At 42.0% G+C, this 27,723-nt stretch overlaps 1 protein-coding gene across 2 annotated transcripts in view; it reads left to right on the forward strand.

Annotated features, from left to right (window-relative positions):
- Positions 1–10,221: 10,221 nt before the first annotated feature.
- Positions 10,222–27,723, forward strand: part of si:ch211-243j20.2 (uridine-cytidine kinase-like 1) — a 29,219-nt gene continuing 11,717 nt past the window's right edge. For both annotated transcript variants that reach the window (XM_064991085.1, XM_064991084.1), the window contains exons 1-8: positions 10,222–10,370; positions 10,843–10,868; positions 11,412–11,618; positions 14,181–14,287; positions 15,142–15,312; positions 19,137–19,208; positions 26,571–26,760; positions 26,920–26,981. In XM_064991085.1, coding sequence (XP_064847157.1) covers positions 10,279–10,370; positions 10,843–10,868; positions 11,412–11,618; positions 14,181–14,287; positions 15,142–15,312; positions 19,137–19,208; positions 26,571–26,760; positions 26,920–26,981 — 927 coding nt within the window. In that variant the 5' untranslated portion in view covers positions 10,222–10,278. The remainder of the gene's footprint in view (positions 10,371–10,842; positions 10,869–11,411; positions 11,619–14,180; positions 14,288–15,141; positions 15,313–19,136; positions 19,209–26,570; positions 26,761–26,919; positions 26,982–27,723) is intronic.

Consider the following 27,723-nt stretch of genomic DNA (forward strand, 5'->3'; position numbering starts at 1 on the left):
ATTCAACAACGATTTCCAAATTAAACGACATTGTCACGACATGCAAATAGTATAAGACATTCAAAGGATAAAAAAAACGTATTTTTTTGCTAATTCAATTTCAAGTTGCAACTAGACCAGTGACAGGAGCACACCACAGTAAAACCATGCGACATTTTCTTCTAATGCTTTGTCCAGAAAAAGATTCTGAGTCATATCCAATGACGTGTATAAAACTCTGGATGACTGACAAGTGGCGCTGTATTGAAGCCAGCACACAGCCACCTTGGTACTCCTCAATTGTATCTTGGAATCTATAGAAATGCATTTGTTAATGTCTGCATTCGTTTTTGACACGTTTATTCTATTACATACACCTTAATGCATAGTTTTTAATTATATTATGTGAGCTAAACATACAAATAAAAAACAAAAAACATTTTCCATCAAGGATCGTACCCTTTTTTCTCTACAATTTTCGCCTAAAATGACATATCCAAATTTAACTGCCTGTAGCTCAGGACCTGAGAGCTGACATTCAGAGCTGAATGTATCAAACCAGTTGTCAATAAAAGTTGTGTTGTGCACTCTCCTCAAACAATAGCATGGTATTTTTTTCACTGTAATAGCTACTGTAAATTGGACACTGCAGTTAGATTAACCGGAATTTAAGCTTTTGCCCAAATAAGACATGTCTATGTCCCAGAAAGTTGGCTGTTGTATACAATGTCATTCTAGTCACATCAGCGCGTTAGCAACAACCGTCCCATAGAGATTGAAGTATTTTTGTTGTTGTTGAAAGCACTAATGTTTGTATTTGTATTACATTTAATTGAAATACTGTAGAATTAAATTAATTCCTATGGAGGATTGCTCCTACTAGGGAGTGCCAATATGGCTGGACCGGGACTTCAAAGCCTCTCAATGGCAAATACATAGCATCAGCAATCCAGGGTTTATATACGTCATTGGTCATATCCGCTATATCTTTGGCGTACATCAAGCAGTGAGGATAAACCGAGTTGGTAGAGATACACATTTTTTATATATTTTTTATTTCACCTTTCTTTAACCAGGTAGGCTCATTGAGAACAAGTTTTCATTTACAACTGTGACCTGGCCAAGATAAAGCAAAACAACACAAACAACAACACAGAGTTACACATGGAATAAACAAACATACAGTCAATAGTACAATAGAAAAATTCTATATACAGTGTGTGCAAATGAGGAAGGATAAGGGAGGTAAGGCAATAAATAGGCCATAGTGGTGAAATAATTACAATATAGCAATTAAACACTGGAGTGATAGATGTGCAGAAGATGAATGTGGAAGTAGAGAAACTGGGGTGCAAAGGAGCAAAATAAATCAAGTAAATAACAGTATGGGGATGAGGTAGTTGGATAGGCTATTATACAGATGGGTTATGTACAGGTGCAGTGATCTTTGAGCTTCTCTTTCAGCTGGTGCTTAAAGTTAGTGAGGGAGATATGAGTCTCCAGCTTCAGTGATTTTTGCAGTTTGTTCCAGTCATTGGCAGCAGAGAACTGGAAGGGAAAGGTGGCCAAAGTAGGAATTGGCTTTGGGGGTGACCAGTGAAATATACCTGATGGAGTGCGTACTACAGGTGGGTGCTGCTATGGTGACCAGTGAGCTCAGATAAGGCAGGGCTTTACCTAGCAAAGACTTATAGATGACCTGGAGCCAGCGAGTTTGGCAACGAATTTGAAGTGAGGGCCAGCCAACGAGAGCGTATGGGTAGTATATGGGGTTTTGGTGACACAACGGAGGGCACTGTGATAGATTGCATCCAATTTTCTGAGTAGAGTGTTGGAGGCTATTTTGTAAATGACATCGCCGAAGTCAAGGATTGGTAGGATAGTCAGTTTTATGAGGGTATGTTTGGCAGCATGAGTGAATGATGCTTTGTTGTGAAATAGGAAGACAATTCTAGATTTAATTTTGGATTGGAGATGCTTAATGTGAGTTGGGAAGGAGAGTTTACAGTCTAACCAGACACCTAGGTATTTGTAGTTGTCCACCTATTCTAAGTCAGAACCGTCCAGAGTAGTGATGCTGGACGGGCGGGTAGGTGTGGGCAGTGATTGGTTGAAGAGCATGCATTTAGTTTTACTAGCATTTAAGAGCAGTTGGAGGCCACGGAAGGAGAGTTGTATGGCATTGAAGCTTTGGAGGTTAGTGTCCAAAGAAGGGCCAGAAGTATACAGAATGGTGTCGTCTGCTTAGAGGTGGATCAGAGAATCACCAGCAGCAAGAACGACATCATTGATGTATACATAGAAAAGAGTCGGGCCTGAGAATTGAACCCTGTGGGGCACCCCCATAGGGACTGCCAGAGGTCCGGACAACAGGCCCCTCCAATTTGACACACTGAACTCTGTCTGAGAAGTAGTTGGTGAATCCGTCATTTGAGAAACCAAGGCTGTTAAGTCTGCCGATAATAATGTTATGCTGATGATACTGTTATTTACTGTTGTGCCTCGTCTCTTACAAAAGCTTTCCAGAACTTGCAAACTGCTTTGTATACTGTTCAACATACCATGTGTCAATTGAAGCTTATCTTCAATACTGACAAAACTAAACTAATGGTGTTTTCTAAAGAAAGAAATAGACCTCTGAACCTTTCACCTATTACTACCTGTCAGGGCAAGGAGATTGAGGTTGTAACCTCATATAAATATATTGGAATTTTAATTGATGACGGCCTCTCTTAAATTGCATATTCAACAACTTACAAAAAAATTGAAGCTGAAATTGGGAATTTATTTTAGTAATAAGGCCTGTTTTTCTTTTGAAACCAGAAGGAGGCTAGTATCAGATATATTTATGCCTTTACTAGACTATGGGGATATTTTATATATGAATGCTTCCGCTCAGTGTTTGAGATCAATTGACACCCTTTACCATGGCACAACCCTTACGTAAACACTGCACTTTGTATACCAGGGTTGGCTGGCCTTCTCTAATCACTCATAGGCTCAGGCACTGGTATACTTTTATTTTCAAAGCCATTTTGGGTTTACTACCTTTTTATTTGGGCATTTTTATTGTTCAGAAATGTGGTGGGTACTCTCTTCACTCGCTGGACTTTATCCTGCTAACTGTTCCAAATGTCTGAACTGAATGTGGTAAAATGGCTTTTATGTACTCTGCGCCATCATCTTGGAACACCTTACAAAATACTTTTCAACTGGAAGAACTTGTCCCGATTGGTATTTTTAAATCACTGATGAATGATATTGAGACTGATTCCCTGACCTGTCAATGTTTTTAAATTAGCTGCTTTTGATTTTGTTATACTCTTGTGAATTCTATGGGTTTTACTAGATTACTTGTAGTTTTTCATGTTGTTTGTCTGTAATGTTTGTAATGATTTGGTGCTGCCTATCTTGGCCAGGACGCTCTTGAAAAAGAGATTTTAAATCTTCCTGGTTAAATAAAGGTTAAATAAAATAAACGGTGAGAGACTTGTTTCTGGAAAGGTGGATTTTTAAAAGTACAAGCTCAAATTGTTTGGGCACAGACCTGGATAGTAGGACAGAACACTGCAGGCTTTCTCTGCAGTAGATTGCAACTCCGCCCCCTTTGGCAGTTCTATCTTGTCCGAACATTTTATAGTTAGGGATGGAAATTTCAGGGTTTTTGGTGGTCTTCTTAATCAAGGATTCAGACACGGCTACGACATCCGGGTTGGCAGAGTGTGCTAAAGCAGTGAATAAAACAAATTTAGGGAGGAGGCTTCTAATGTTAACATGCATGAAACTAAGGCTTTTTCAGTTACAGAAGTCAACAAATGAGAGCGCCTGGGGAATGGGAGTGGAGCTAGGCACCGCAGGGCCTGGATTAACCTCTACATCACCAGAGAAACAGAGGAGGAGAAGGGTAAGGGTATGGCTAAAGGCTATAAGAACTGGTAGTCTAGTACGTTCAGAACGGAGAGTAAAAGGAGAAGGTTTCTGGGCACGGTAGAATAGATTCAAGGCATAATGTACAGACAAGGTATGGTAGGATGTGAATACAGTGGAGGTAAACATATGCATTGAGTGACAATGAGAGAGATATTTTCTCTAGAAACATCATTTAAACCAGGTGAGGTTACTGCATGTGTGGGAGGTGAAACTAAGGGGTTAGCTAAGGCGTATTGAGCAGGGCTAGAGGCTCTACGGGGAAATAAGGCAATAATCACTAACCAAAACAGCAATGGACAAGGCATATTGACATTAGGGAGAGGCATGCGTAGCCGAGTGATCATAGGGATCCAGTGAGTAGCTCGGTGTGCTGGAGACACAGCGATTCAGACAGCTAGCAGGCCGGGGCTAGCAAGCTAGCAGAAGGGCCTTAAAGGGACGTCGCGACAGAAGAAGGCTGTTGTAGCCCCTCGTGCTGTTACGTCGGCAGACCAGTCGTGATGGATCAGCAGGGCTCCGTGTGGTAAAAGGGTCCAGGCCAATTGGCAAAATAGGTATAGTGGCCAAAGAAATTGTCCGATGGGCCTTTTCAGCTAACAATCCGACATGCTCTAGACGGCTAGCAGGCAAGTAGATGGGCATTCAAGGGACATCGCGATGGAGGAGCCAGTTGAAAAACCCCCTCGGGCAGATTACTTCGGTAGACCAGTCATGATGGATCGGCGGGGCTCCGTCTCGGCAGTTAAAGGGGTCCAGTCCACAGTTCGTCCTTTAATTAAAGGGGTGATCCTAACTGTTATAGGCCTATTTCTATTGTGCCCTGTTTATCAAAAGTGTTGGAAAAACTTGTCTGTAATCAACTGACTGGCTTTCTTGATGAATATAGTATTTTCTCAGGTATGCAATCTGGTTTCCGCTCAGGTTATGGATGTGTCACTGCAACCTTAAAGGTCTTCAATGATGTACCATTGCCCTTGATTCTAAGCAATATTGTGCTGCTATTTTTGTTGACTTGGCCAAAGCTTTTGATACAGTACACCTTTCCATTCTTGTGGGGCGGCTAAGGAGTATTGGTGTCTCTGAGGGGTCTTTGGCCTGGTTTGCTAACAACCTCTCTCAAAGAGTTCAGTGTATACAGTCAGAAAATCTGCTGTCTCAGCCACTGCCTGTCACCAAGGGAGTACCCCAAGGCTCAAGCTTAGGCCCCACGCTCTTCTCAATTTACATCAACAACATAGTTCAGGCAGTATGAATCTCTCTCATCCATTTATATGCAGACGATAGTCTTATACTCAGCTGGCCCCTCCCCGGATTTTGTGTCTTATATGCTCTACAACAAAGCTTTCTTAGTGTCCAACAAGTTCTCTACCCTTAACCTTGTTCTGAACACCTCCAAAACAAAGGTCATGTGGTTTGGTAAGAATAATGCCCCTCTTCTCAGGTGTTATTACTACCTCTGACGGTTTAGAGCTTGAGGTAGTAACCTCATACAAGTACTTGGGAGTGTGGTTAGACAGTACACTGTCCTTCTCCAGCACATATCAAAGATGTAGGCTAAAGTTAAATCTAAATCTAAATCTAGATGTTCTTTACCATTCGGCCATCAGATTTATCACCAATGCTCCTTAATTGCCAGGTCGCAATTGTAAATGAGAACTTGTTCTCAACTTGCCTACCTGGATAAATAAAGTTGAAATTAAAAAATTAAAAATAAAATAGGACACATCACTGCACTCTATGCTCTTCTGTAAACTTGTCATCTCTGTATTCCCGTCGCAAGACCCACTGGTTGATGCTTATTTATAAACCCTCTTAGGCCTCACTCCCCCCTATCTGAGATATCTACTGCAGCCCTCATTATCCACATACAACACTCATTCTGCCAGTCACATTCTGTTAGGGTTAGGGTAGGTTAATTGGGATAGGGGGCAGTATTTATCAAATCCGGATGAGAAGCGTGCCCAGAGTAAACTGCCTGCTACTCAGAAGGTAGGATATGCATAATATTAGTAGATTTGGATAGAAAACACTCTGAAGTTTCTAAAACAGTTTGAATGATGTCTGTGAGTATAACAGAACTCATATGGCAGGCAAAAACCTGAGAAAAATATAACCAGGAAGTGGGAAATCTGAGGATTGTAGTTTTTGAAGTGATTGCCTATCCAATATACAGTGTAAATGGGGTCATATAGGCACTTCCTAAGGCTTCCACTAGATGTAAACAGTCTTTAGAATGTTGTTTCAGGCTTCTACTGTGAAAGGGGAGCGAATGAGAGTTGTTTGAACCAGGGATCTGGCAGAAAGCCTTGAGTTGTTTATCGCATGCGGCCGTGAACACGAGCTCCGTTCCAACCGGACAAAGGAATGGTCCGGTTGGAATATTATTGAAGATTTATGATAAAAATATCCTAAAGATTGATTATATACTGTAACTGACAGTTAACCTGTAAGTCTATGTCGTTGTTGTTTTTAAAAATTGTTTACGTGTTTGATGTACGGGGGAAATGATAAGACAAGCAGAACTACGTAGCTGATAACTGTTGTAACGGGGATCCTTATTGTAGCAACACACTTTTGGAGGGAAGGCAATCCCGCGCTGTGTTAGCTAAGTTTTCATGTCATCGGGTGTAGTTCGTAAAGGTTGAAGTGTGTATGTTAGGATGGTAAGGTTATAATAATTAAGGATGAAGTGTGAATTCATGCCAGGAATAATAAGTGTGAAGTTTGATTTCCTCCCTTCTGTAATAAGCAGCCAATGAGGTATTTTTCCTTTATTCATGCTTTTAATCTGATACTGTTATAGCGCCGGCTAAACTGTTCATGTATGTAAGCACTTCAGAGTTATACCAAGCTAATAAGTCACTCGTAAGATAAGGTTGTAAGAGTGTGCTTAACTGTATTTTAATTTACTTTATAGTTCTCACGGAAGGTGATAATTCTGACTAAATCTACAGAATAAAGCCGCCAGTTAAAATCAAGGAACGGTTGTGCTCGTGGTTACTGGAGGGAGCTACATATACATCGTTTGACATGTTTCTACGAACTGTAATGGAACTTACAGTGAAACTTTTTGACTGGACTTAGTGCCCGCGCCTTGTGCATTTGGATTGGTGAACCTAACGCGCAAACAAAAAGGAGGTATTTGGACATAAAGATTAACTTCGAACAAAACAAACATTTATTGTGGAACTGGGATTCCTGGGAGTGCATTCCGATGAAAATCAAAGGTAAGTGAATATTTATAATTCTATTTCTGACTTTTATTGACTCCACAACATGGTGGGTACCTGTATGGCTTGTTTTGGTGGCTGAGCGCTGTACTCAGATTATTGCATGGTGTGCTTTCGCTGTAAAGTTTTTTAAAAATCTGACACAGCGGTTGCATTAAGGAAAAGTTTATCTTTAATTCTTTGCATAACACTTGTATCTTTCATAAAAAGTTTATGATGAGTATTTCTGTCATGTTGTTGTCTTAGGTCTCTCTTTATGTAGTGTTGTCTCTCTTGTTGCAATGTGTGTTTTGCCCTATATTTATATTGTATTTAAAAATAAAAATAAATTAATCCCAGGTCCATATCCCCGCAGAAGGACTTTAGCCTTTTGGTAGGCCGTCATTGTAAATAAGAATTTGTTCTGACTTGCCTACTTAAATAAAGATTTTTTTAAATTAAAAAATATCACCATAGGCTACTTGGGCCATTGGTAGAGTTGTCTCCCCCAGCTGGTCTATGGCAAGTTGAAAGGACATATAGTCAAGCCAAGAAGAATCAACTTTTCAAAATACAATTGAAGTCACAAGTTTACATACACTTAGGTTGGAGTCATTCAAACTCGTTTTTCAACCACTCCACAAATTTCTTCTTAATAAACTATAGTTTTGGCAAGTCAGTTAGGACATCTACTTTGTGCATGACAAGTAATGTTCTCCAACAATTGTTTACAGACAGATTATTTCACTTATAATTCATTGTATCACATTTCCAGTGGGTCAGAAGTTGAATACACTATGTTGACTGTGCCTTTAAACAACTTGGAAAATTCCAGAAAATGATGTCATGGCTTTAGAAGCTTCTGATAGGCTAATTGCCATCATTTGAGTCAATTAGAGGTGTACCTTTGGATGTATTTCAAGGCCTACCTTCAAACGCAGTGCCTCTTTGCTTGACATCATGAGGAAATCAAAAGAAATCAGTTAAGACTTCAGAAAAAATTGTAGACCTCCACAACTCTGGTTCATCCTTGGGAGTAATTTCCAAATGCCTGAAGGTACCACGTTCATCTATACAAACAATAGCATGCAAGTATAAACACCATGGGACCACTTAGCCGTCATACCGCTCAGGAAGGAGATGCGTTCTGTCTCCTAGAGATTAATGTACTTTGGTGCAAAAAGTGCAAATCAATCACAGAACAGCAGCAAAGGACCTTGTGAAGATGCTGGAGGAAACCGGTACAGAAGTATCTATATCCACAGTAAAACGAGTCCTATATCGACATAACCTGAAAGACCGCTCAGCAAGGAAGAAGCCACTGCTCCAAGACCGCCAAAAAAAGCCAGACTACGGTTTGCAACTGCACATGGGGACAAAGATCGTACTTTTTGGAGAAATGTCCTCTGGTCTGATGAAACAAAAATAGAACCGTTTGGCCATAATGACCATCGTTATGTTTGGAGGAAAAGGGGGAAGCTTGCAAGCCGAAGAACACCATCCTAACCGTGAAGCACGGGGGTGGCAGCATCATGTTTTGGGGGTGCTTTGCTGCAGGAGGGACTGGTGCACTTCACAAAATAGATGGCATCATGAGGATGGAAAATGATGTGGATATATTGAAGCAACATCTGAAGACATCAGTCAGGAAGTTAAAGCTTGGTCGCAAATGGTTCTTTCAAATGGACAATGACCCCAAGCATACTTCCAAAGTTGTGGCAAAATGGCTTCAGGACAACAAAGTCCAGGTATTGGAGTGGCCATCACAAACCCCTGACCTCATTCCTATATAAAAATGTATGGGCAGAACTGAAAAAGCATGTGCGAGCAAGGAGGCCTACAAACCTGACTTGGTTACACCAGCTCTGTCAGGAAGAATGGGCCAAAATTCACCCAACTTATTGTGGGAAGCTTGTGGAAGGCTACCCAAAACGTTTGACCCAAGTTACACTCAATTAGTATTTGGTAGAATTGTTTATGTAAACTTCTGACCCACTGGGAATGTGATGAAATAAATAAAAGCTGAAATAAATACTACTATTATTCTGACATTTCACATTCTTAAAATAAAGTGGTGATCCTAACTGACCTAAGACAGGGAACTTTTACTAGGATTATATGTCAGGAATTGTGGAAACTGAGTTGAAATGTATAAACTTCTGACTTCAACTGTATTTTTTTGTTTGTCACTTATTAAGCTGCCTAAGTATTTCATTTTTTTTGTGGTCCACTTAAAGAATTGCTGTAGATCATGAGTTATTTTTTCTATTGCCATTATTTCATGTTTTTCCTGTTAATTTTAGCTGATCTTCTTTTTCATGATAAATAAAGTTGTAACCAAGCTGAACCAGTGAAACATTTTGAGAAACGTTCAACTCGTGCTGCAATTCAAATAGTGAACATATAGGGTGATAAACTGTAAATTAAGCATTTGCTCGTTTGTGCTAGGCTAACTTTACCTTGATAGTAATCCAGTCTTCGTTAAATTTCGGAACTCCTCTGTAAAATCTGAGTTTGGGCATCGACGTCACCAATGCAGTTTAGACAGGCTTTTCCTATCCTGTTGTAGTGGGTGGGGAGTACTGTGGGCACGTGAAAGGTGATTTTGGCGTGTGTATTCCAGGATGTTTGAAAAGTATTTCTGCACTGTATACACGCAATTTGAGCGACAGGTTTGCAACAACCAACAGGAATATTAAACTAGCCAAGACCAACAACACAAACAGACGACAGAGCCTCACAGTGTAGGTGTCATAATACCCATAAAACCTAGCAGTCAAACAGGGAAACGGTCACAATAGTTTTTTCCAAAAGGTATTTTAGAAAAACTTCAAATAAGGGCTGTGTTTCGTGTAGGCTTGCCCTGATGTGACGTTTTGATAACCATGTAAATCTCTCTCGGACAAGGTGTCTTGGCTCTATTTATTCTCATATTCGAAAATGCTATTTAGCGTCAAAGTAGACATGCAAAACTACAAATCAAGTGGTTTGAAAGCTATTGAGGTTTGAATGCGCGAATATCTAACTAGAAGCTGGTTTTACCACGGTGAAGTGAGGATGGAGAGCACTCCACGCACGCACATGTACACAAAAGGTGACGTCAGGACGCTTCATCCGGTGTTTGTTTACGCGCGGTCTCCGGTGTCTACGAGATGGAAACATGGCAATGAAAATTAACCAAAACGATGTCCAGATGCCACAAAAAGAAGAGGGGGAGAAAGAAGAAGACCGGTCGATGTCTAGATCTGACAGGTATGTATAAATAATTTATAAAAGTTTCAGGCTAACAAAGATAGCAATACAGAGTGTGCCGTGTGGGTTGGCATGCTAACCAGTCAGCTATCATTAGCCAGGCAAAGCTAATATTTATTTGAAATAAATGATTTCTGGTAGCTTATACTCAATATCTCAGCTACAACGATGGAAGCAAGCTAAGTATGTTGCTTAGTTATGGTGTATGTACTCAATGAATTAGCTAGCAAGCCGGCTAGAATAACGCTTCATTATAATGCTACATTAGCAAACCTTAGCTAATGCACAGTCACATAGACGTGGCAGTGAATGTGGGTGCAATGATTCAGATCTCATATGCCGAGTTGGCATTATAACAGAGTAGCAACAGTGAAAATGAACATCCAGGTGTTCATTTCAATAGTCTAAAGTGTATTTCTCTCTTTCGCCTATTTGAATTACCAACATTTTTTCACTTGTCCTGTGTTTTCAGATCAGTGCAGGTGAAGAGGAAAAGTAGGTAAGGAAATCACTTTTAGACATACAGTCCAGCTGTTGTCACACATTTCGATTTTCTACTCTCTTTGTCCAAATGATGACAGCCTTACTCATGCGAGTGCCTGCCCCATGCCCCCCAGCAACTGTGTGATTTCCTGGACAGGGTGGTCAAGTTCTCCCCCATTCTCCCTCACCTACACAGACAGTACAGAACTGCGGAGCGCTACTGATGAGGGTTCCTTAAGTGTATGGACCCCCTCTCTTTTCTCTCCACAGGACAGACGCATTGTAATCAAATTGCCCAGATCATTGTCCTGATCATAATCATGGGGCAGCTATGAGCTTAAACGGCATCTCTGATGGTATATATGGATATGATGGCTTTTGTGAGTGGATGTTTGAAGTGATTCATGTCACAGATTAATCAAAGTTAATAGCTATAATACAATCCTCTTCAATGGAAAATCTGGGTTATGGGTTATCCAGTGAAGAGTGCTAAGTAATGACTTGGCAGAATTTGAGCGGAACTAACCTTTTTGTCCCTTGTGTTATTGTTGTTCACCTGTGGCAGTGGAGATGATTCTCTGGGCAGTCTTCCGAAACACCCCCGCTGCCCTCTGACCCCCTCACTGTCTCCACGGAAACGGACCACCAGCCAGAGCAAGACTGAGCCACCTCTCTTGAGGACCAACAAGAGGACAATCTACACTGCAGGAAGGCCCCCCTGGTACAATGTCACTGGGACCACCTTCAAAGAGGCTTTCGTTATTGGTAAGAGAGCTGTCATTTGACATTGTTATTAGTGCTCGGCTACCCGAGCCCAGAAGGCCCCAACATTATACTTTGAGTTGGTGTCGGGTAGGGCCTGTTTTCTTTTCCACAATAACCAGGGTAGGGTAGGGCTCAGGTATCACTAAATTGATCACTAACATTTTGAAGCTGAGCTATTTGCTCTTGAGCATGACAGTCCTATATGACTAAGATCATAACATGGTGTCAGAAGTGCTTCAATCTCGTCAAAGATAAGACAGGATAAATTATTTTTTTCAAATTATAAAGTTCCTTGAGTTTTGTCGGAGTTTAGAGTGACCAAAAGAAGCTAACAGCTAAATGCTCTCGTCTCTTTGATTGTTGAGCAGAGCCAGAGATACTTAAAAAAAAAATATATATATATATATTCTTTATTTTCTACCCAATTTCATGGTATCCAATTGGTAGTTACAGTCTTGTCTCATCGCTGCAACTCCCGTACGAAAGTCGAGAGCCGTGCGTCCTCCAAAACACAACTCAACCAAGCCGCACTGCTTCTTGACACAATGCACACTTAACCCGGAAGCCAGCCGCACTGACGTGTCAGAGGAAACATCGTACACCTGGCGACCATGTCAGCACAGAAGTTACTAGTGCGCGATGGGTCAAGGACATTCCTGCCGGCCAAACCCTCCCCTAACCCGGACGACGCTGGGCCAATTGTGCGGCCGGCTGCGGCAGAGCCTGGACTCGAACCAGGATCTCTAGTGGCACAGATATCAGTGCCTTAGACCACTGCGCTATGAGCCAGAGATACTTTTGGAGATGGGGAAACTCCATTGAAATAGTATCAACGCCCATTGTGTACGTTGCCCATGGTACGGCAATGGGCTGCACGGTGCATTCTAGGCGACTCTGGGACAAGGAGAGCTCTCAAGGATAACCCAATATTAGTAAGTACAACATTACAAATCTTTTCTGAAGTGTGAGAAGTAACTTATCTGTGAGCTTTCGAATCGTGACATTACGTACTTTTGAGGAAAGTAGGCAGGTTTCTTGACTCATACCCTAACTTTGAGAAGGGGTTACGTGACGATTAGCTTAGCAACTACATGGCTCAGCATGACACCGTGAACACGATTGGTTGACAGTCTGCTGGTTGTGGGTGTGGTGTTATACGTTTCTCCATACATTGCCCAATGGGATTCATATCTCCTTTCTCTAATTATCTCTGGCAGAGCAGCCCAAGCGAGCCATTGCTATGGTTACTCAGACTCAGTGCCTCCATTAGCAGTGCGCATGAAGAGCGAGCTGCCTGCACATGGAGCAAGTGACAGACAGAGAGGAGCAGTTAATGGTTTTACTAATGGAGAAAGTTGTTTCGGCTAGGGCCTAAAATGTAACAGAAGAAATCAGGCTTGGGTAGGGTAGGGCAGGGCCTGAAAGTGGTAGGCATGGGTAGTACTGTTGTTGCTGAAAATTCATGTCCGTGCAGGGCTCTAATTGTCATGACTCATTACCTGCAACCTCAAACTCAACTTAATGAACAGAAATGACATGCACGGCAATGGTCAGTCACCAGACATTGTCCTGGAGAGTTGATAGGCAGTGTGGAAATTGAAGAGACATTTTGAAAAAGGTTTTCAGAAATCCTAAAATGATAGGATCTCATCATCAGTGCTCAGGGCAACCTCCATGCTAGCTTAGGTTGTAGCTTATATTCTACATTTGGCCGGGGTCCTTCTGGTCATCCCAGTAAGGCACCCCTGTACGCGTTACACCATAATGAAATGAACCATGTGTATGAATTACCCAGCCGGACCATACTTTGTTTAAACACATCTGATTGGCTTGAGTGCTGCTGACTGAGACAAAGGCTATCTTTAATACGCAATCTGTTACTTTCAATGAGCCGGACTTGACTGGTTAGGTTTCACACTTGGATGTGCTTTGGTTGATGATTCCTGTAAAAAGGCCATCCTGCTGTTCTGCTCTGGCCAGCACTCTGCTTCTGTTGATTGAAGGTTAGAAAGTCTGCTCATGTAGAATAACCAACCTGCCTCAGAGGTCTGAGGGAGAGGAGAGATGGTAAGCACATAAAAGGAGCCCTGAATCATCAGAGCCAGAGCTGTTTGTTATTGTCTCTAGGCAACAATTCCAGACGGATTTAATTTAATTTGCTGGATGGGTTGCTCCATGTTCTGTGTCAGTTCGTCTGATGGCCGAGTTTCATTTGTTGTGTCAACATAGCTCAATTCGAAGTAAAATATTTTGAAAAACAGCTTATCCAGACAGTTTTCAGTTCCATTTTGTTATCTTGAATATTTTGTCTGTGCAAGTTTATAGCCTAACTCCGCAGTTTTGAACTGCACTCTGTGTTATGTGCACCTCTCTGGTTGATGTATTCAGTACATTATGATAAGGGTTCCACCGCCTGTGCAGGAGCAAACACAACAAGCACTGCATCCAGATTTTCACAACCACAGCATGTATTGTTGGAATTACTCCCAGGGTTGTTGTTTTGGGTTCCTAGTGTACGTTTGTCAGGAGCCCTGTCTCACCCCCTCATGTTTCTTTCTGGAGGCCTCTGTGGAGGAAGTGCTTCTGGAAAAACCACGGTGGCCAATAAGATCATCGAGGCTCTAGATGTTCCCTGGGTGGTCCTCCTCTCCATGGACTCTTTCTATAAGGTAAACTATAGGGCTTGTTCTATAAGGTAAACTTGCATAATAAGCTATGTTTATAAGTATGGCCTGGAGTTTATCGTTGGTGAGGTCACAGGTTCAGGAATAACTCCTGGGTATACTTATAAGACCTTCTGTTGAAGGTAAACTAGCCAATGAATGTCATTTCACGGCCCGCTTCATGCTGAATGCTTTATTGGCTCCCCTTCTGATTTAGTATAGAGGCAGCAACACCTAGGGAGCACAGAACTATCAGTACCCTCTAGAGGCATCCTCAGTCTACCCAGACAGAACCACTCAACTCAATCGCATTCTGAGACCACTGCAGCTGCTCCAATAGATTGATTGAATTGGTTCCCTGTTGTTAAAGAAAGTTGCCTCTGCTTAACTTGATCAGTGAAGCAGACCAACAGCCTCGTGGTTGTGTGTACCCTGCTCTGTCCTCAACCTTCCAAACGGTCAGTAATTAACCCTGATTTTAGCTTTAAACCCCTAACCAATAAGGGAACTAATGGAATCTTTCATGTCAATTATGTCCCTAGCTGTGTTGGAAACAAAAGTCGATGGCTTTTAAGTAAGTTTTACTGTAGCGGCCATGTTTTGTTTTTTTTAGTGACAAGGGAATGGCTCTAACAACTCATGCTTTGTTGCCCAAATAGGCCCCCACACCTCGGTACCTGTGCATATCGCAAAGGCATGGACAGTAGGAGTATTTAAATAGCTCCATCTTGCCCTTTGATAGGCTAGGTGGAATGTTTGCCATATTGCTTCAACCAATCCAATCCTCTCAGATCTACACAAATGCAGGTCAGGCAAGAGTGTAATTGAATTCCTGAATTGTGACCTTGTTTCCCCCCCAGGTTTTGACCAAAGATGAGCAGGAGCTGGCAGCTAAGAATGAGTATAACTTTGATCACCCAGAGGCCTTTGACTTTGAGTTGCTGGTGACTGTTCTGAGGAAGCTGAAGAAGGGCAAGAGCATCAAAGTACCCGTCTACGACTTCACTTCTCACTGCCGCCGCAAGGAGTGGGTAAGGCAGACTCAGTAAATTGTCTTAAAGCAATAATCCACCCAAAACCACGCATTCAAATCAAATGTTATTTGTCACATGCGCCGAATACAACCTTGCAGTGAAATGCTTACTTACAAGCCCTTAACCAACAATGCCGTTTTAAGAGAGAAAGTAAATTAAAATGACAAATAATTAAGGAGCAACAAAAAAATAACAGTAGTGATGCTATATACAGGGGGTACCGGTACAGAGTCAATGTGTAGGGGCACCTGTTTTCATTTAAAACATTTCATTTTGTTGTTATAACAACCTTGCTAGATTCGTGAAAAACGTTGTGGAAGTCTACATTGGTGGAAAAAGTAGTCAATTGTCATACTTGAGTCATTTTCTATTTAGGTATCTTTACTTTTACTCAAGTAAAAGTGAAAGTCACCCAATAATATACTACTTGAGTAAAAGTCAGTGTTTGGTTTTAAATATACTTAAGTATCAAAAGTAAATGGAATTGATAAAATGTACTTAAGTATTGAAAGTAAAAGTATACATCAGTTCAATTTCCTTATATTAAGCAAACCAGGTGGCACAATTTAAAAAAAAAAATAATAAATTATTGACTGATTGCCAGCAGCACACTCCAACACAATTTACAAATGAAGCGTTTGTGTTTAAGTCCATCAGATCATAAGCAGTAGGGATGACCAGGGATGTTATTTTGATAAGTGTGTGAATTTGACAATTTTCCTGTCAAAACGTAACAAGTGCTTTTTGTCGGGGGGGGGGAAATGTGGAGTGAAAAGTACATTATTTTCTTTAGGAATGTAATAAAGTAAAGTACAGATACCCCCAAAAAACTACTTAAGTAGTACTTTAAAGTATTCTTACTTAAGTGCTTTACGCCACTGGAAATCTATTGATACTCAAGTTGACTACAAAACCCACAATGCAATGCTCTCTCTCTGGGCTGGCTGGCTGGCTAGCTCGGTAGCTAGCAAAAGTAGCTACACACAATAATGCCAAAGTCAATATCAGCATATGAAGTAGCTGGCTAGCTGTAAAATCGCCTAAACAAACTGCACTATCAATGTAGGAGTCTACAATTTCACCAAGTTGATCCTGCTATTTGTCTGTGTGCATTCAGACATTGCTATGGCAATACAGTGCCTTCGAAAGTATTCAGACCCCTTGACTTTTCCCACATTTCGTTACGTTACAGCGTTATTATAACATTGATTAAGTTATTTTTTTCCCTCATCAATCTAAACACACTACTTCATAATGACAAACCAAAAACAGGTTTTTATACATTTTTGCAAATGAATTACTAATAATAAAAAAATGAAATCGCATTTATTTAAGTTTTCAGACCCAGTACTTTGTTGAAGCACCTTTGGCAGCGATTACTAAATTGAGTCTTGGGTATGACTCTACAAGTTTGGCACACCCGTACTTGGGGAGATTCTCCCATTCTTCTCTGCAGATTCTCCAACTCAGGTTGGATGGGAAGCGTTGCTGCACAGCTTTTTTCAGGACTCTCCAGAGATGTTCGATTGGGTTCAAGTCTGTGCTCTTGCTGGAGTAAAAAAAAAAGTGTTAAACAAATCAAAATATATTTTAGGTTTTTCAAAGTAGCCACCCTTTTCCTTGATCACAGCTTTGCACACTCTTGGCATTTTCTCAACCAGCTTCATGAGGAATGCTTTTCCAACAGTCTTGAAGCAGTCCCTGCATATGCTGAGCACTTGTTGGCTGCTTTTCCCTCACTCTGCGGTCCAGCTCATCTCGAACCATCTCAATTGGGTTGAGGTCAGGTTATCTGATGCAGCACTCCATCACTCTCCTTGATAAAATAGCCTTTACACAGCCTAGAGGTGTATTGCTACAGAATAAATCACTGACAGTGTCACCAGCAAAGCACCATCACACCTCCTCTATGCTTCACACCACACATGCAGAGATCATCTGTTCACCTACTCTGTGTCTCACAAAGACACAGCGGTTGGAACCAGAAATCTTACATTTGGACCAAAAGACAGATTTCCACCGGTCTAATGTCCATTGCTCGTGTTTCTTGGCCCACGCAAGTCTCTTATTGCTGTCCTTTATTAGTGGTTTCTTTGCAGCAATTCAACCATGAAGGCCTGATTCACACAGTCTCCTCTGAACAGTTGATCTGTCTGTTACTTGAACTCTGAAGCATTTATTTGGGCTGCAATTTCTGAGGCTGGTTACTCCAATGAACTTATCCTCTGCAGCAGAGGTAACTCTGGATCTTCCTTTCCCGTGGCGGTCCTCATGAGAGCCAGTTTCATCATAGCGCTTGATGGTTTTTGCAATGCACTTGAAGAAAAATGTTGAAATGTTTTTGAAATGTTCCGCATTGACTGACCTTCATGTCGTAAAGTAATGATGGACTGTAATTTCTCTTTGCTTATTTGAGCTGTTCTTGCCATAATATGCACTTTGTCTTTTACCACATAGGGCTATCTTCTGTATACCACCCCTACCTTGTCACAATACAACTGATTGGCTCAATGGCATTAAGAAGGAAATACATTCCACAAATGAACTTTTAAGAAGGCACACCTGTTAATTAAAATGCATTTCCAGTTGACTACCTCATGAAGCTGGTTGTGAGAATGCCAATAGTGCAAAGCTTTCATCAAGGCAAAGGGTGGCTACTTTGAATCATCTCAAATATAAAATATATTTAGATTTAACACTTTTTTTTTTTTTTACTACATGATTCCATATGTGTTATTTCATAGTTTTGATGTCTTCACTATTCATCAACAATGTAGAAAATAGTAAAAAAATAAATAAAGACAAACGCTGGAATGAGTAGGTGTGTGAAGACACTTTCAATGATTGTCTTTTGTGTCTCAGCAGTAATCTCAAAGAAAATGCTTGTATGAATTTTAAACCACTGCATGTATTGACTATCAACAATGAGTATATTGTTATGAGAATTGCGTTTTTAATGTTTACTTTCAAGACTCAATGTAATTTCATGGCTGAAAGAAGTACATCTATCCAGGAAAACAATAACATTACTTGTAACAAAAAAAACAGTTTTCTATCACCAGGGGGTAATAATGTGATAAATGAATGAAACATGAACACTAAACCTCTCTCTCTGTACGAGATCCTCTTTCTCTGATCAATACAGACGTAACCTGGTCATTCACTGCAGCTCCGAGCTCGTCAGACTCCTGGAATGGGATTGTGACAGTCTGTAGCTCCCTGACTAGGCAGTACTACCTGAGTGATACATGTCTATGCTCCGTATCCGGCACACACACACACACACACACACACACACACACACACGGTTAAATCTGGGCCTTTTGAGTCACTGACAGTCCATCTCTTGTTTTGGACATCTTTATTTTTAATTCTGATAACATCAGATCTTGACAAGTCAGTTGGACCTGCTCTGCCACCTCAGGGACTACTTTCTGTGGTGCAAAAACAAAATCACATCAGATGGCTGCAGTGGAAATTACAGCACATAAAGGGCTGTTAATTAGAGGGGGATAGGCTGGAGGAATGGGAGGGGGGATTTGGAGCAGCGCACAAACATTTTAGTTTAGCTGTGAATGTGGTGCTGACAGGACAGCAGACGGGTGCTGTGCCCCTCACACCTCGTCAACCCACCGGTCTCCCCCTGCCAGCCATTTGCCCACGCATTTACCTGGCACACCTGGTGGGCACATCTATCATAAGGCCCAGTCCCCGGTCTGCCATATGCTGTCTGTCTGTCTAATTATGTACACTGTACATAATAATCCGCTTTGTGTGGTGAGAAACTCTTTTATGGTGTTTTTTTTCTCTCTCTTTTTCAGAAAACTGTCTACGGTGCCAATGTTGTCATATTTGAGGGGATTCTGGCGTTTGCCAACAAGGAGCTTTTGAAGGTGAGGCTGTGTTATTTTAACCTGCTTTTAAGGTGAGTGTAAGAAGATGAAATGCTCACTTTTCCTTTCTACAGTACTTGGTCTTCTCTCTGGTCTCCAGTCATCCCCCGCTCCCTGCTATCTTTTTCCTGCTCCTCTCTTCTTCCTCCCTCTTACCCCACCAGCCTAGCAGACCTGATTAATTACTCTGCCATGCTGCAGAGATGCCAGCCAGGCTGATTAATGGAGTGCCGCTGCCATCCTGAAGCAGATTCAGGGAAATTAGATGGATTCTCTCTGCTGGATGGCTCTGTATTCACTGTTCTACTTTCCCCTGCTCACAGCTATCTGCTATGATTAGGTTTCAGGCAGGGGCTGGCTATGGGTGACTGGGCTGGAGAATGACTGATAGAAATGGAGGGGGTGGGGTGTTGTTGGGAACCCAGTGCTGCAGCAATCTTGGCTAGAGTAAAACATAACTAACCTGAAGCCCAGCTCTCTTCAGAGAAGAATGCATGAATCATTTCTCTTTAGAACAAAGCAACAATACTACTAGTACTGTTGTAGTAGAATTGATGGCAGTTCTTCAGGCAGCCCTTGTCAGCTTTGATTGTCTTGGTCCTCTTTACAACGTAGGTATACAACTTTTCACAAAGACCATGTTGGCTCATCTAAATCCATGAACTATCTAGACAAGTATGATTCATGAGGTGACCAGATAGACCCAATCACATTTGTCCTGGACTTGTGGCCTGCCTTGGACTCTCCTTGCCTCTTCACTATAACTAGAGCAGGGGGTTTCCAACCTTCTCTAGCATGAGCGGGACTTAGCTTTTTTTAAATTTATTTTTTAAGCTAAGTGAAATTATTTTAAAAAATGATTCTAGCTTTCAAATAGGCACATTCTTCTCTTCCCTGCAACTCTTCCCCAGGTCCATCGTGCACTACTTTATCTATACTATGTTTTGTGTCAATATACCTGGTAAAATAATGGTTAATAAAGGGGGGGTATATAAAATATTTGTATATTTCCCAAAATTATATTTTCTCATTTTTATTTTTCATTATTTAATTTATTTTTATTTTTTCACTATCAAAATTACAATTGTTCATAAAGAAACAACCACATTAGATGTTTTGGGTCCATGTCAATGGTTAAATCAGAAGACAATTTGGAAAATGGAAAACAAATGGATTTGAGTGTAATTCCCCCTTTTAATTGCACATCTAGAGCGCGGGGAATGTGTCTAATATCTTGGTCTAGCGATGGTTTTGTACTGCTGCTGCTCATTTCATGGAAAAGTCAGCTAATAGATGCAAATGATACAGTATACTTACTCATGATAGACTTCTGCCAGGTAAGCCTACTTTGCAGTTAACATTTAAATGAAGGATTTGGGGAAAGCATTTCTGTCAACCCAGAAGACTGTTATCATATCAACGGGCTACACGGAGCAATAGACAAACGGGTGCACAACACAGACAGACGGGCAATATTGCTGGAAATGAATTGGCAGATAGTTAGGTTTGGCATTTTAAGCCAATAGTGGCTAACCAGGGGTGGTATAATGTCTATGTTGCGTTGATGATACCTGGGAGCTTGCGGTGTCTGATACTTGTGAGATTTGTTTATGACAGTTTGCAATCGAACACATGCAATGGAAAAATGACATATACTTTCTGAATTGTTTGGCAGGCAACTCATAGGTGGACCTGTTGGAGACCTCTGAACTAGAGGGTGTGTGTCTGGTAGTGATGGGGTAAAATAAAATTATAGTTACACATCAGGATATTATTTTTGCCGATGTTTCTCTTTGACAATGTCGCAATATTATTTTTGCGCAAGTTGGCTGTACCTGAACCAGCACTCCAGTATTTTTCTTTCATAGCTTGTTCTCCATCGTCTTTTTACATAGGGAGACCATTTGTTTTTGGTAAACTCATTTTCTCATGGCTCTGTCTCTCTGCAGCAGACATATGGTGAGCAATATGTTTGGAACATCGAATCGCAATGCATATCGTATCAGCAACTAAGAATCGTGATGAAAGCACTTCTGTTCCGGGTGATTTATTATTTTATTTCACCTTTATTTAACCAGGTAGGCAAGTTGAGAACAAGTTCTCATTTACATTTGCGACCTGGCCAAGATAAAGCAAAGCAGTTCGACACATACAACAACAGAGTTACACATGGAGTAAAACAAACATACAGTCAATAATACAGTATTAAAAACAAGTCTTTTTACAATGTGAGCAAATGAGGTGAGATAAGGGAGGTAAAGACAAAAAGAAAGGCCATGGTGGCGAAGTAAATACAATATAGCAAGTAAAACAATGCAATGATAAATTTGCAGTGGAAGAATGTGCAAGGTAGAGAGAAATAATGGGGTGCAAAGGAGCAAAATAAATACAGTAGGGGGAGAGGTAGTTGTTTGGCCTAAATTATAGATGGGCTATGTACAGGTGCAGTAATCTGTGAGCTGCTCTGACAGCTGGTGCTTAAAGCTAGTGAGGGAGCTGCGTGTTTCCAGTTTCAGAGATTTTTGTAGTTCGTTCCAGTCATTGGCAACAGAGAACTGGAAGGAGAGGCGGCCAAAGGAGGAATTGGTTTTGGGGGTGGCCAGAGAGATATACCTGCTGGAGCGCGTGCTACAGGTGGGTGCTGCTATGGTGACCAGCGAGCTGAGATAAGGAGGGACTTTACCTAGCAGGGTCTTGTAGGTGACCTGGAGCCAGTGGGTTTGGTGACGAGTATGAAGCGAGGGCCAGCCAACGAGAGCGTACAGGTCGCAGTGGTGGGTAGTATATGGGGCTTTGGTGACAAAATGGATGGCACTGTGATAGACTGCATCCAATTTATTGAGTAGGGTGTTGGAGGCTATTTTGTAAATGACATCGTCAAAGTAGAGGGTCGGTAGGATGGTCAGTTTTACGAGGGTATGTTTGGCAGCATGAGTGAAGGATGCTTTGTTGCGAAATAGGAAGCCAATTCTAGATTTAACTTGGGATTGGAGATGTTTGTGAGTCTGGAAGGAGAGTTTACAGTCTAACCAGACACCTAGGTATTTGTAGTTGTCCACATATTCTAAGTCAGAACCGTCCAGAGTAGTGATGCTGGATGTGCGGGCAGGTGCAGGCAGCGATCGGTTGAAGAGCATGCATTTAGTTTTACTTGTATTTAAGAGCAGTTGGAGGCCACGGAAGGAGAGTTGTATGCTATTGAAGCTCGTCTGGAGGTTAGTCAACACAGTGTCCAAAGAAGGGCCAGAAGTATACAGAATGGTGTTGTCTGCGTAGAGGTGTATCAGAGACTGTCACGAGAATTATGTTCTCAGTGTTCATAAACCCAATTGAATTGATTACTCGGCCTGAAACCCAGAATTTGTAGGAAACTGGTTGGAATGAATCAGATGGAGGCCAGCCTCAGTCATGAATGTGTATTTAGAGAGCTCTGCCATGTACAGTGGGGCAAAAAAGTATTTAGTAAGCCACCAATTGTGCAAGTTCTCCCACTTAAAAAGATGAGAGGCCTGTAATTTTCATCATAGGTACACTTCAACTATGACAGACAAAATGAGAAAAAAAATCCTGAAAATCACACTATGATTTTTAATGAATTTATTTGCAAATTATGGTGGAAAATAAGTATTTGGTCAATAACAAAAGTTTATCTCAATACTTTGTTATATACCCTTTGTTGGCAATGACAGAGGTCAAACGTTTTCTGTAAGTCTTCACAAGGTTTTCACACACTGTTGCTAGTATTTTGGCCCAATCCTCCATGCAGATCTCCTCTAGAGCAGTGATGTTTTGGGGCAGTTGCTGGGCAACAGACTTTCAACTCCCTCCAAAGATGTTCTACGGGGTTGAGATCTGGAGACTGGCTAGGCCACTCCAGGACCTTGAAATGCTTCTTACAAAGCCACTCCTTCGTTGCCCAGGCGGTGTGTTTGGGATTATTGTCATCCTGAAAGACCCAGCCACATTTCATATTCAATGCCCTTGCTGATAGGAGGTTTTCACTCAAAATCTCGCGATACATGGCCCCATTCATTCTTTCCTTTACACGGATCAGTCGTCCTGGTCCCTTTGCAGAAAAACAGCCCCAAAGCATGATGTTTCCACCCCCATGCTTCACAGTATGGTGTTCTTTGGATGCAACCGAGCATTCTTTGTCCTCAAACATGACGAGTTGAGTTTTTACCAAAATGTTCCCATTTTGGTTTCATCTGACCATATGACATTCTCCCAATCTTCTTCTGGATCATCCAAATGCTCTCTACCAAACTTCAGACAGGCCTGGACATGTACTGGCTTAAGCAGGGGGACACGTCCGGCACTGCAGGATTTGAGTCCCTGGCGGCGTAGTGTGTTACTGATGGTAGGCTTTGTTACTTTGGTCCCAGCTCTCTGCAGGTCATTCACTAGGTCCCCCCGTGTGGTTCTGGGATTTTTGCTCACCGTTCTTGTGATCATTTTGACCCCACGGGGTGAGATCTTGCATGGAGCCCCAGATCGAGGGAGATTATCAGTGGTCTTGTATGTCTTCCATTTCCTAATAATTGCTCCCACAGTTGATTTCTTCAAACCAAGCTGCTTACCTATTGCAGATTTAGTCTTCCCAGCATGGTGCAGGTCTACAATTTTGTTTCTGGTGTCCTTTGGCATCTCTTTGGTCTTGGCCATAGTGGAGTTTGGAGTGTGACTGTTTGAGGTTGTGGACAGGTGTCTTTTATACTGATAACAAGTTCAAACAGGTGGCATTAATACAGGTAACGAGTGGAGGACAGAGGAGCCTCTTAAAGAAGAAGTTACAGGTATGTGAGAGCAAGAAATCTTGCTTGTTTGTAGGTGACGAAATACTTATTTTCCACCATAATTTGCAAATAAATTCATTAAAAATCCTACAATGTGATTTTCTGGATTCCCCCCCCCCCCCATTTTGTCTGTCATAGTTGAAGTGTACCTATGATGAAAATTACAGGCCTCTCATCTTTTTAAGTGGGAGAACTTGCACAATTGGTGGCTAACTAAATACTTTTTTGCCCCACTATATATACAAAGATGTTCCTTTTATAATATTCTCTTAACCTACACACATACATACACACCAACCGTGAGATTTACTCATAAAGTCTCACCACAGTTTATTACCACTCAGCTGACAGTTCCAGTCTCCCCCAGATACGAGAGCTCTGGAGGGGCTCTCCCTGTCCTATCTTATCTCCCCAGAGTTACAGCCGGGTCGGTTCAAACATAGGTTAATGGGCCTCTTCGTTCTCTTTCGACACACACATACATTCCTTTCTTCCTAGGTCTATGCTACATAAACCCTTCCTAATGAACAAACATTATTTATCATTATATAAAGACAGAGTAGAATTCTGTTAGTTATAGTTCTACGTTAAACGTATACATCATTTAGTCATTATTCATGAAAATCCCATAACAGAGAATCACCAGCAGCAAGAGCGACATCATTGATGTATACAGAGAAGAGAGTCGGCCCAAGAATTGAACACTGTGGCACCCCCATAGAGACTACCAGAGGCCCGGACAACAGCCCCTCCGATTTGACACACTGAACTCTATCAGAGAAGTAGTTGGTGAACCAGGCGAGGCAATCATTTGAGAAACCAAGTCTATTGAGTCTGCCGATGTGGTGATTGACAGAGACAAAACCTTGGCCAGATCAATGAATACGTCTGTACATTATTGTTTCTCATTGATGGCGGTTAAGATATTGTTTAGGACCTTGAGCGTGGCAAAGGTGCACCCATGACCAGCTCTGAAACCAGATTGCATAGCGGAGAAGGTGCGGTGGGATTCGAAATGGTCGGTAATCTGTTTGTTGACTTGGCTTTTGAACACCTTAGAAAGGCAGGGTAGGATAGATATAGGTCTGTATCAGTTTGGGTCTAGAGTGTCCCCCCCTTTGAAGAGGGGCATGACCGCGGCTGCTTTCCAATCTTTGGGAATCTCAGACGACACGAAAGAGAGGTTGAACAGGCTAGTAATAGGGGTTGCAACATTTTCGGCTGATAGTTTTAGAAAGAAAGGGTCCAGATTGTCTTACCCGTCTGATTTGTAGGGGTCCAGATATTGCCGCTCTTTCAGAACATCAGCTGGCTGGATTTGGGGGAAGGCTTGGGCGAGTTGCTGTGGGGGGGTGCAGTGCTGTTGACCGGGGTAGGGGTAGCCAGGTGGAATGCATGGCCAGCCGTAGAAAAATGCTTATTGAAATTCTCAATTATAGTGGTTTTATCGGTGGTGACAAAGAGTTTCCTATCTTCAGTGCAGTGGGCAGCTGGGAGGAGGTGTTCCTATTCTCCATGGACTTTACAGTGTCCCAGAACTTTTTTGAGTTTGTGTTGCAGGAAGGTGATTTATCAATTCGGCTATTGTACAGAGAGGCTGGGCTAGGATGATAAGCCAAACAAACAATGCAGGTAATTGGATGTACTTTCAATTTCATTCTTTCAATAAAGTGTTGTATTATTTTTGTTATTGTGGCTCACTTAGTACTAAATGTTCTTATCAACCGGTGAATTTACTTTCCTATAAATTGGCTCCCTCTCAACCCTTTGTCATGACTCCAACAAACATTACCGTGCTGGCTGCACCAAGAGTCAGGTCCTCTCTGGCACGGCAATGACCTGCCATCTTTAAGCTGCAGTGGTGTAAAACGTTGCTAAACTGCCCTGCTCTAGTTTTTCCCCACACTGACAGAGGTTCCAGTAAGAGAGAGAGCAATAGAGGGGAAGGCTGAGTCTGATCATGGTGGAGCGGCTGGAGCCCCACTCCTCATCCCCCTCCTCCTATAGGGTGACAGCTGTGATGGCCCGGTCGGTCAGGAAGCAGATTTACTTTCCCAATGACTGACAGTCTCATTGGTTCTCTGAGTTTACGCTCCCAACACTCAATGGCCAGATAGTCATCAATAGCTCTTGTTTTTGAGTTGTTGCCTATTCTTGTGTTTCCGTCACATACAGTGGTGCTGCTTGACCATTAATCCTCCTCACTTTAGTTTTTGCTGAGGTTGGAGCTTTGAGTTCTGGCTTTAGTTTCCCCTGACTGACTGGCTAGCTGTATCTCTGTTGATGTGTGTTCAGGAAAAGAGCTTCAAAGACCCAATAGGCCGTCAGATTCCCATTGAATTTATTTTGACCCTAGGACATTGATTCTCCAACCATCATGTAGGTGCGCCACCCTGAATGTTGCTGTGGGGGCATTTACCCAGCACCCCGTCCTTGAAATGATCTTTGGGAAATACTGCCCTATTAAAAGTCAGATCTGTCATGTTGAGAACTTCTGCCATTGGTTATGTACATGACCTCTCTTAACCCTTTTGTCTCTCCCTCTCTGTCCATCTTCCTCCCCCAGCTGCTGGACATGAAGGTGTTTGTGGACACCGACTCGGACATCCGTCTGGTCAGGCGTCTGAAGAGGGACATATCGGACCGCGGCCGGGACATCAACGGGGTCATCAAGCAGTACAACAAGTTTGTCAAGCCGTCCTTTGAGCAGTACATCGAACCCACTGTGCAGGTGGCGGATATTGTGGTCCCCAGGGGTGAGTGGCTTGTAGGTAGATGCATACTACCAGTGTGTTAGAAACACTGCTTCTATGTATAGAGTCTTTAGATGCAATTCAGAACATTTAAAAACTTTTTACAAATGATATCTGTAGTGATTCTGCTATAAAAGATACGTGTGTGTTTGGTTATTTTAGGGGGAGAGAACTTTGTTGCCTTGGATCTGATTGTGCAGCATGTTCACAGTCAGCTTGAAAAGGTATGTGTCAATAATAGGCTTTTATCTCCTATACCTCTGCCCATAGACCCTAACCTAAAAGCATGTACCTATCTCTGTACATGGTGTCGTCTCTTCGGCTCACACCATGCTCAGTTTTTGCATGATCCCTATCCCATGGTTCATGATTTGGGCCAGGAGTTTTTCCTGACCACCTTCCCTACCAGGAAAAACTCCTGACCTAACCCATGACCTCTGAACCCTGTCCTATCTCTCAACATGGGTGGGTCAGTACTGGATTAATGATCAACGACGAGTCTCATTCTCATAGGATCTCTCAAGACTATATGTCCTATTAGGACAGCTATAGGAGTCTGCTGATCTTATCTACACTGTTTCAATCTGGTAGTTCCAAGGTAATCCTGAATTCCCAGAGGCTGGTCTCCACGTAGAAGTTGACCCAACCAGTTGCCCAACTCACTTCTCCAATCTAGTGTCTGGGATTCAGCACCATAGGTTATGAATTTGTCATGTACATTGCCAGTCTCTGGTATCAGGCTGAACCCATCCCTCTGTACACCAAGGGAACGTAACAAGAAAGGATTTATAACTGAAAGGCACACCTGTGTGTGGACATGCATGCGTCAAGGACACCCAACTTATCTGTCAGTTCCATGACCCATAAATCCTAACTGGCATCGTTAACACTGTGCTTTCTGTTGTCAGACGGCCCCTTTTAAGTCCCTACAAATCATGATCTACACTGAGTACACCAAACATTAAG

Source organism: Oncorhynchus masou, chromosome 16 (genome assembly GCF_036934945.1).
Source record: "Oncorhynchus masou masou isolate Uvic2021 chromosome 16, UVic_Omas_1.1, whole genome shotgun sequence".
Classification (NCBI taxonomy): Eukaryota; Metazoa; Chordata; class Actinopteri; order Salmoniformes; family Salmonidae; genus Oncorhynchus; species Oncorhynchus masou.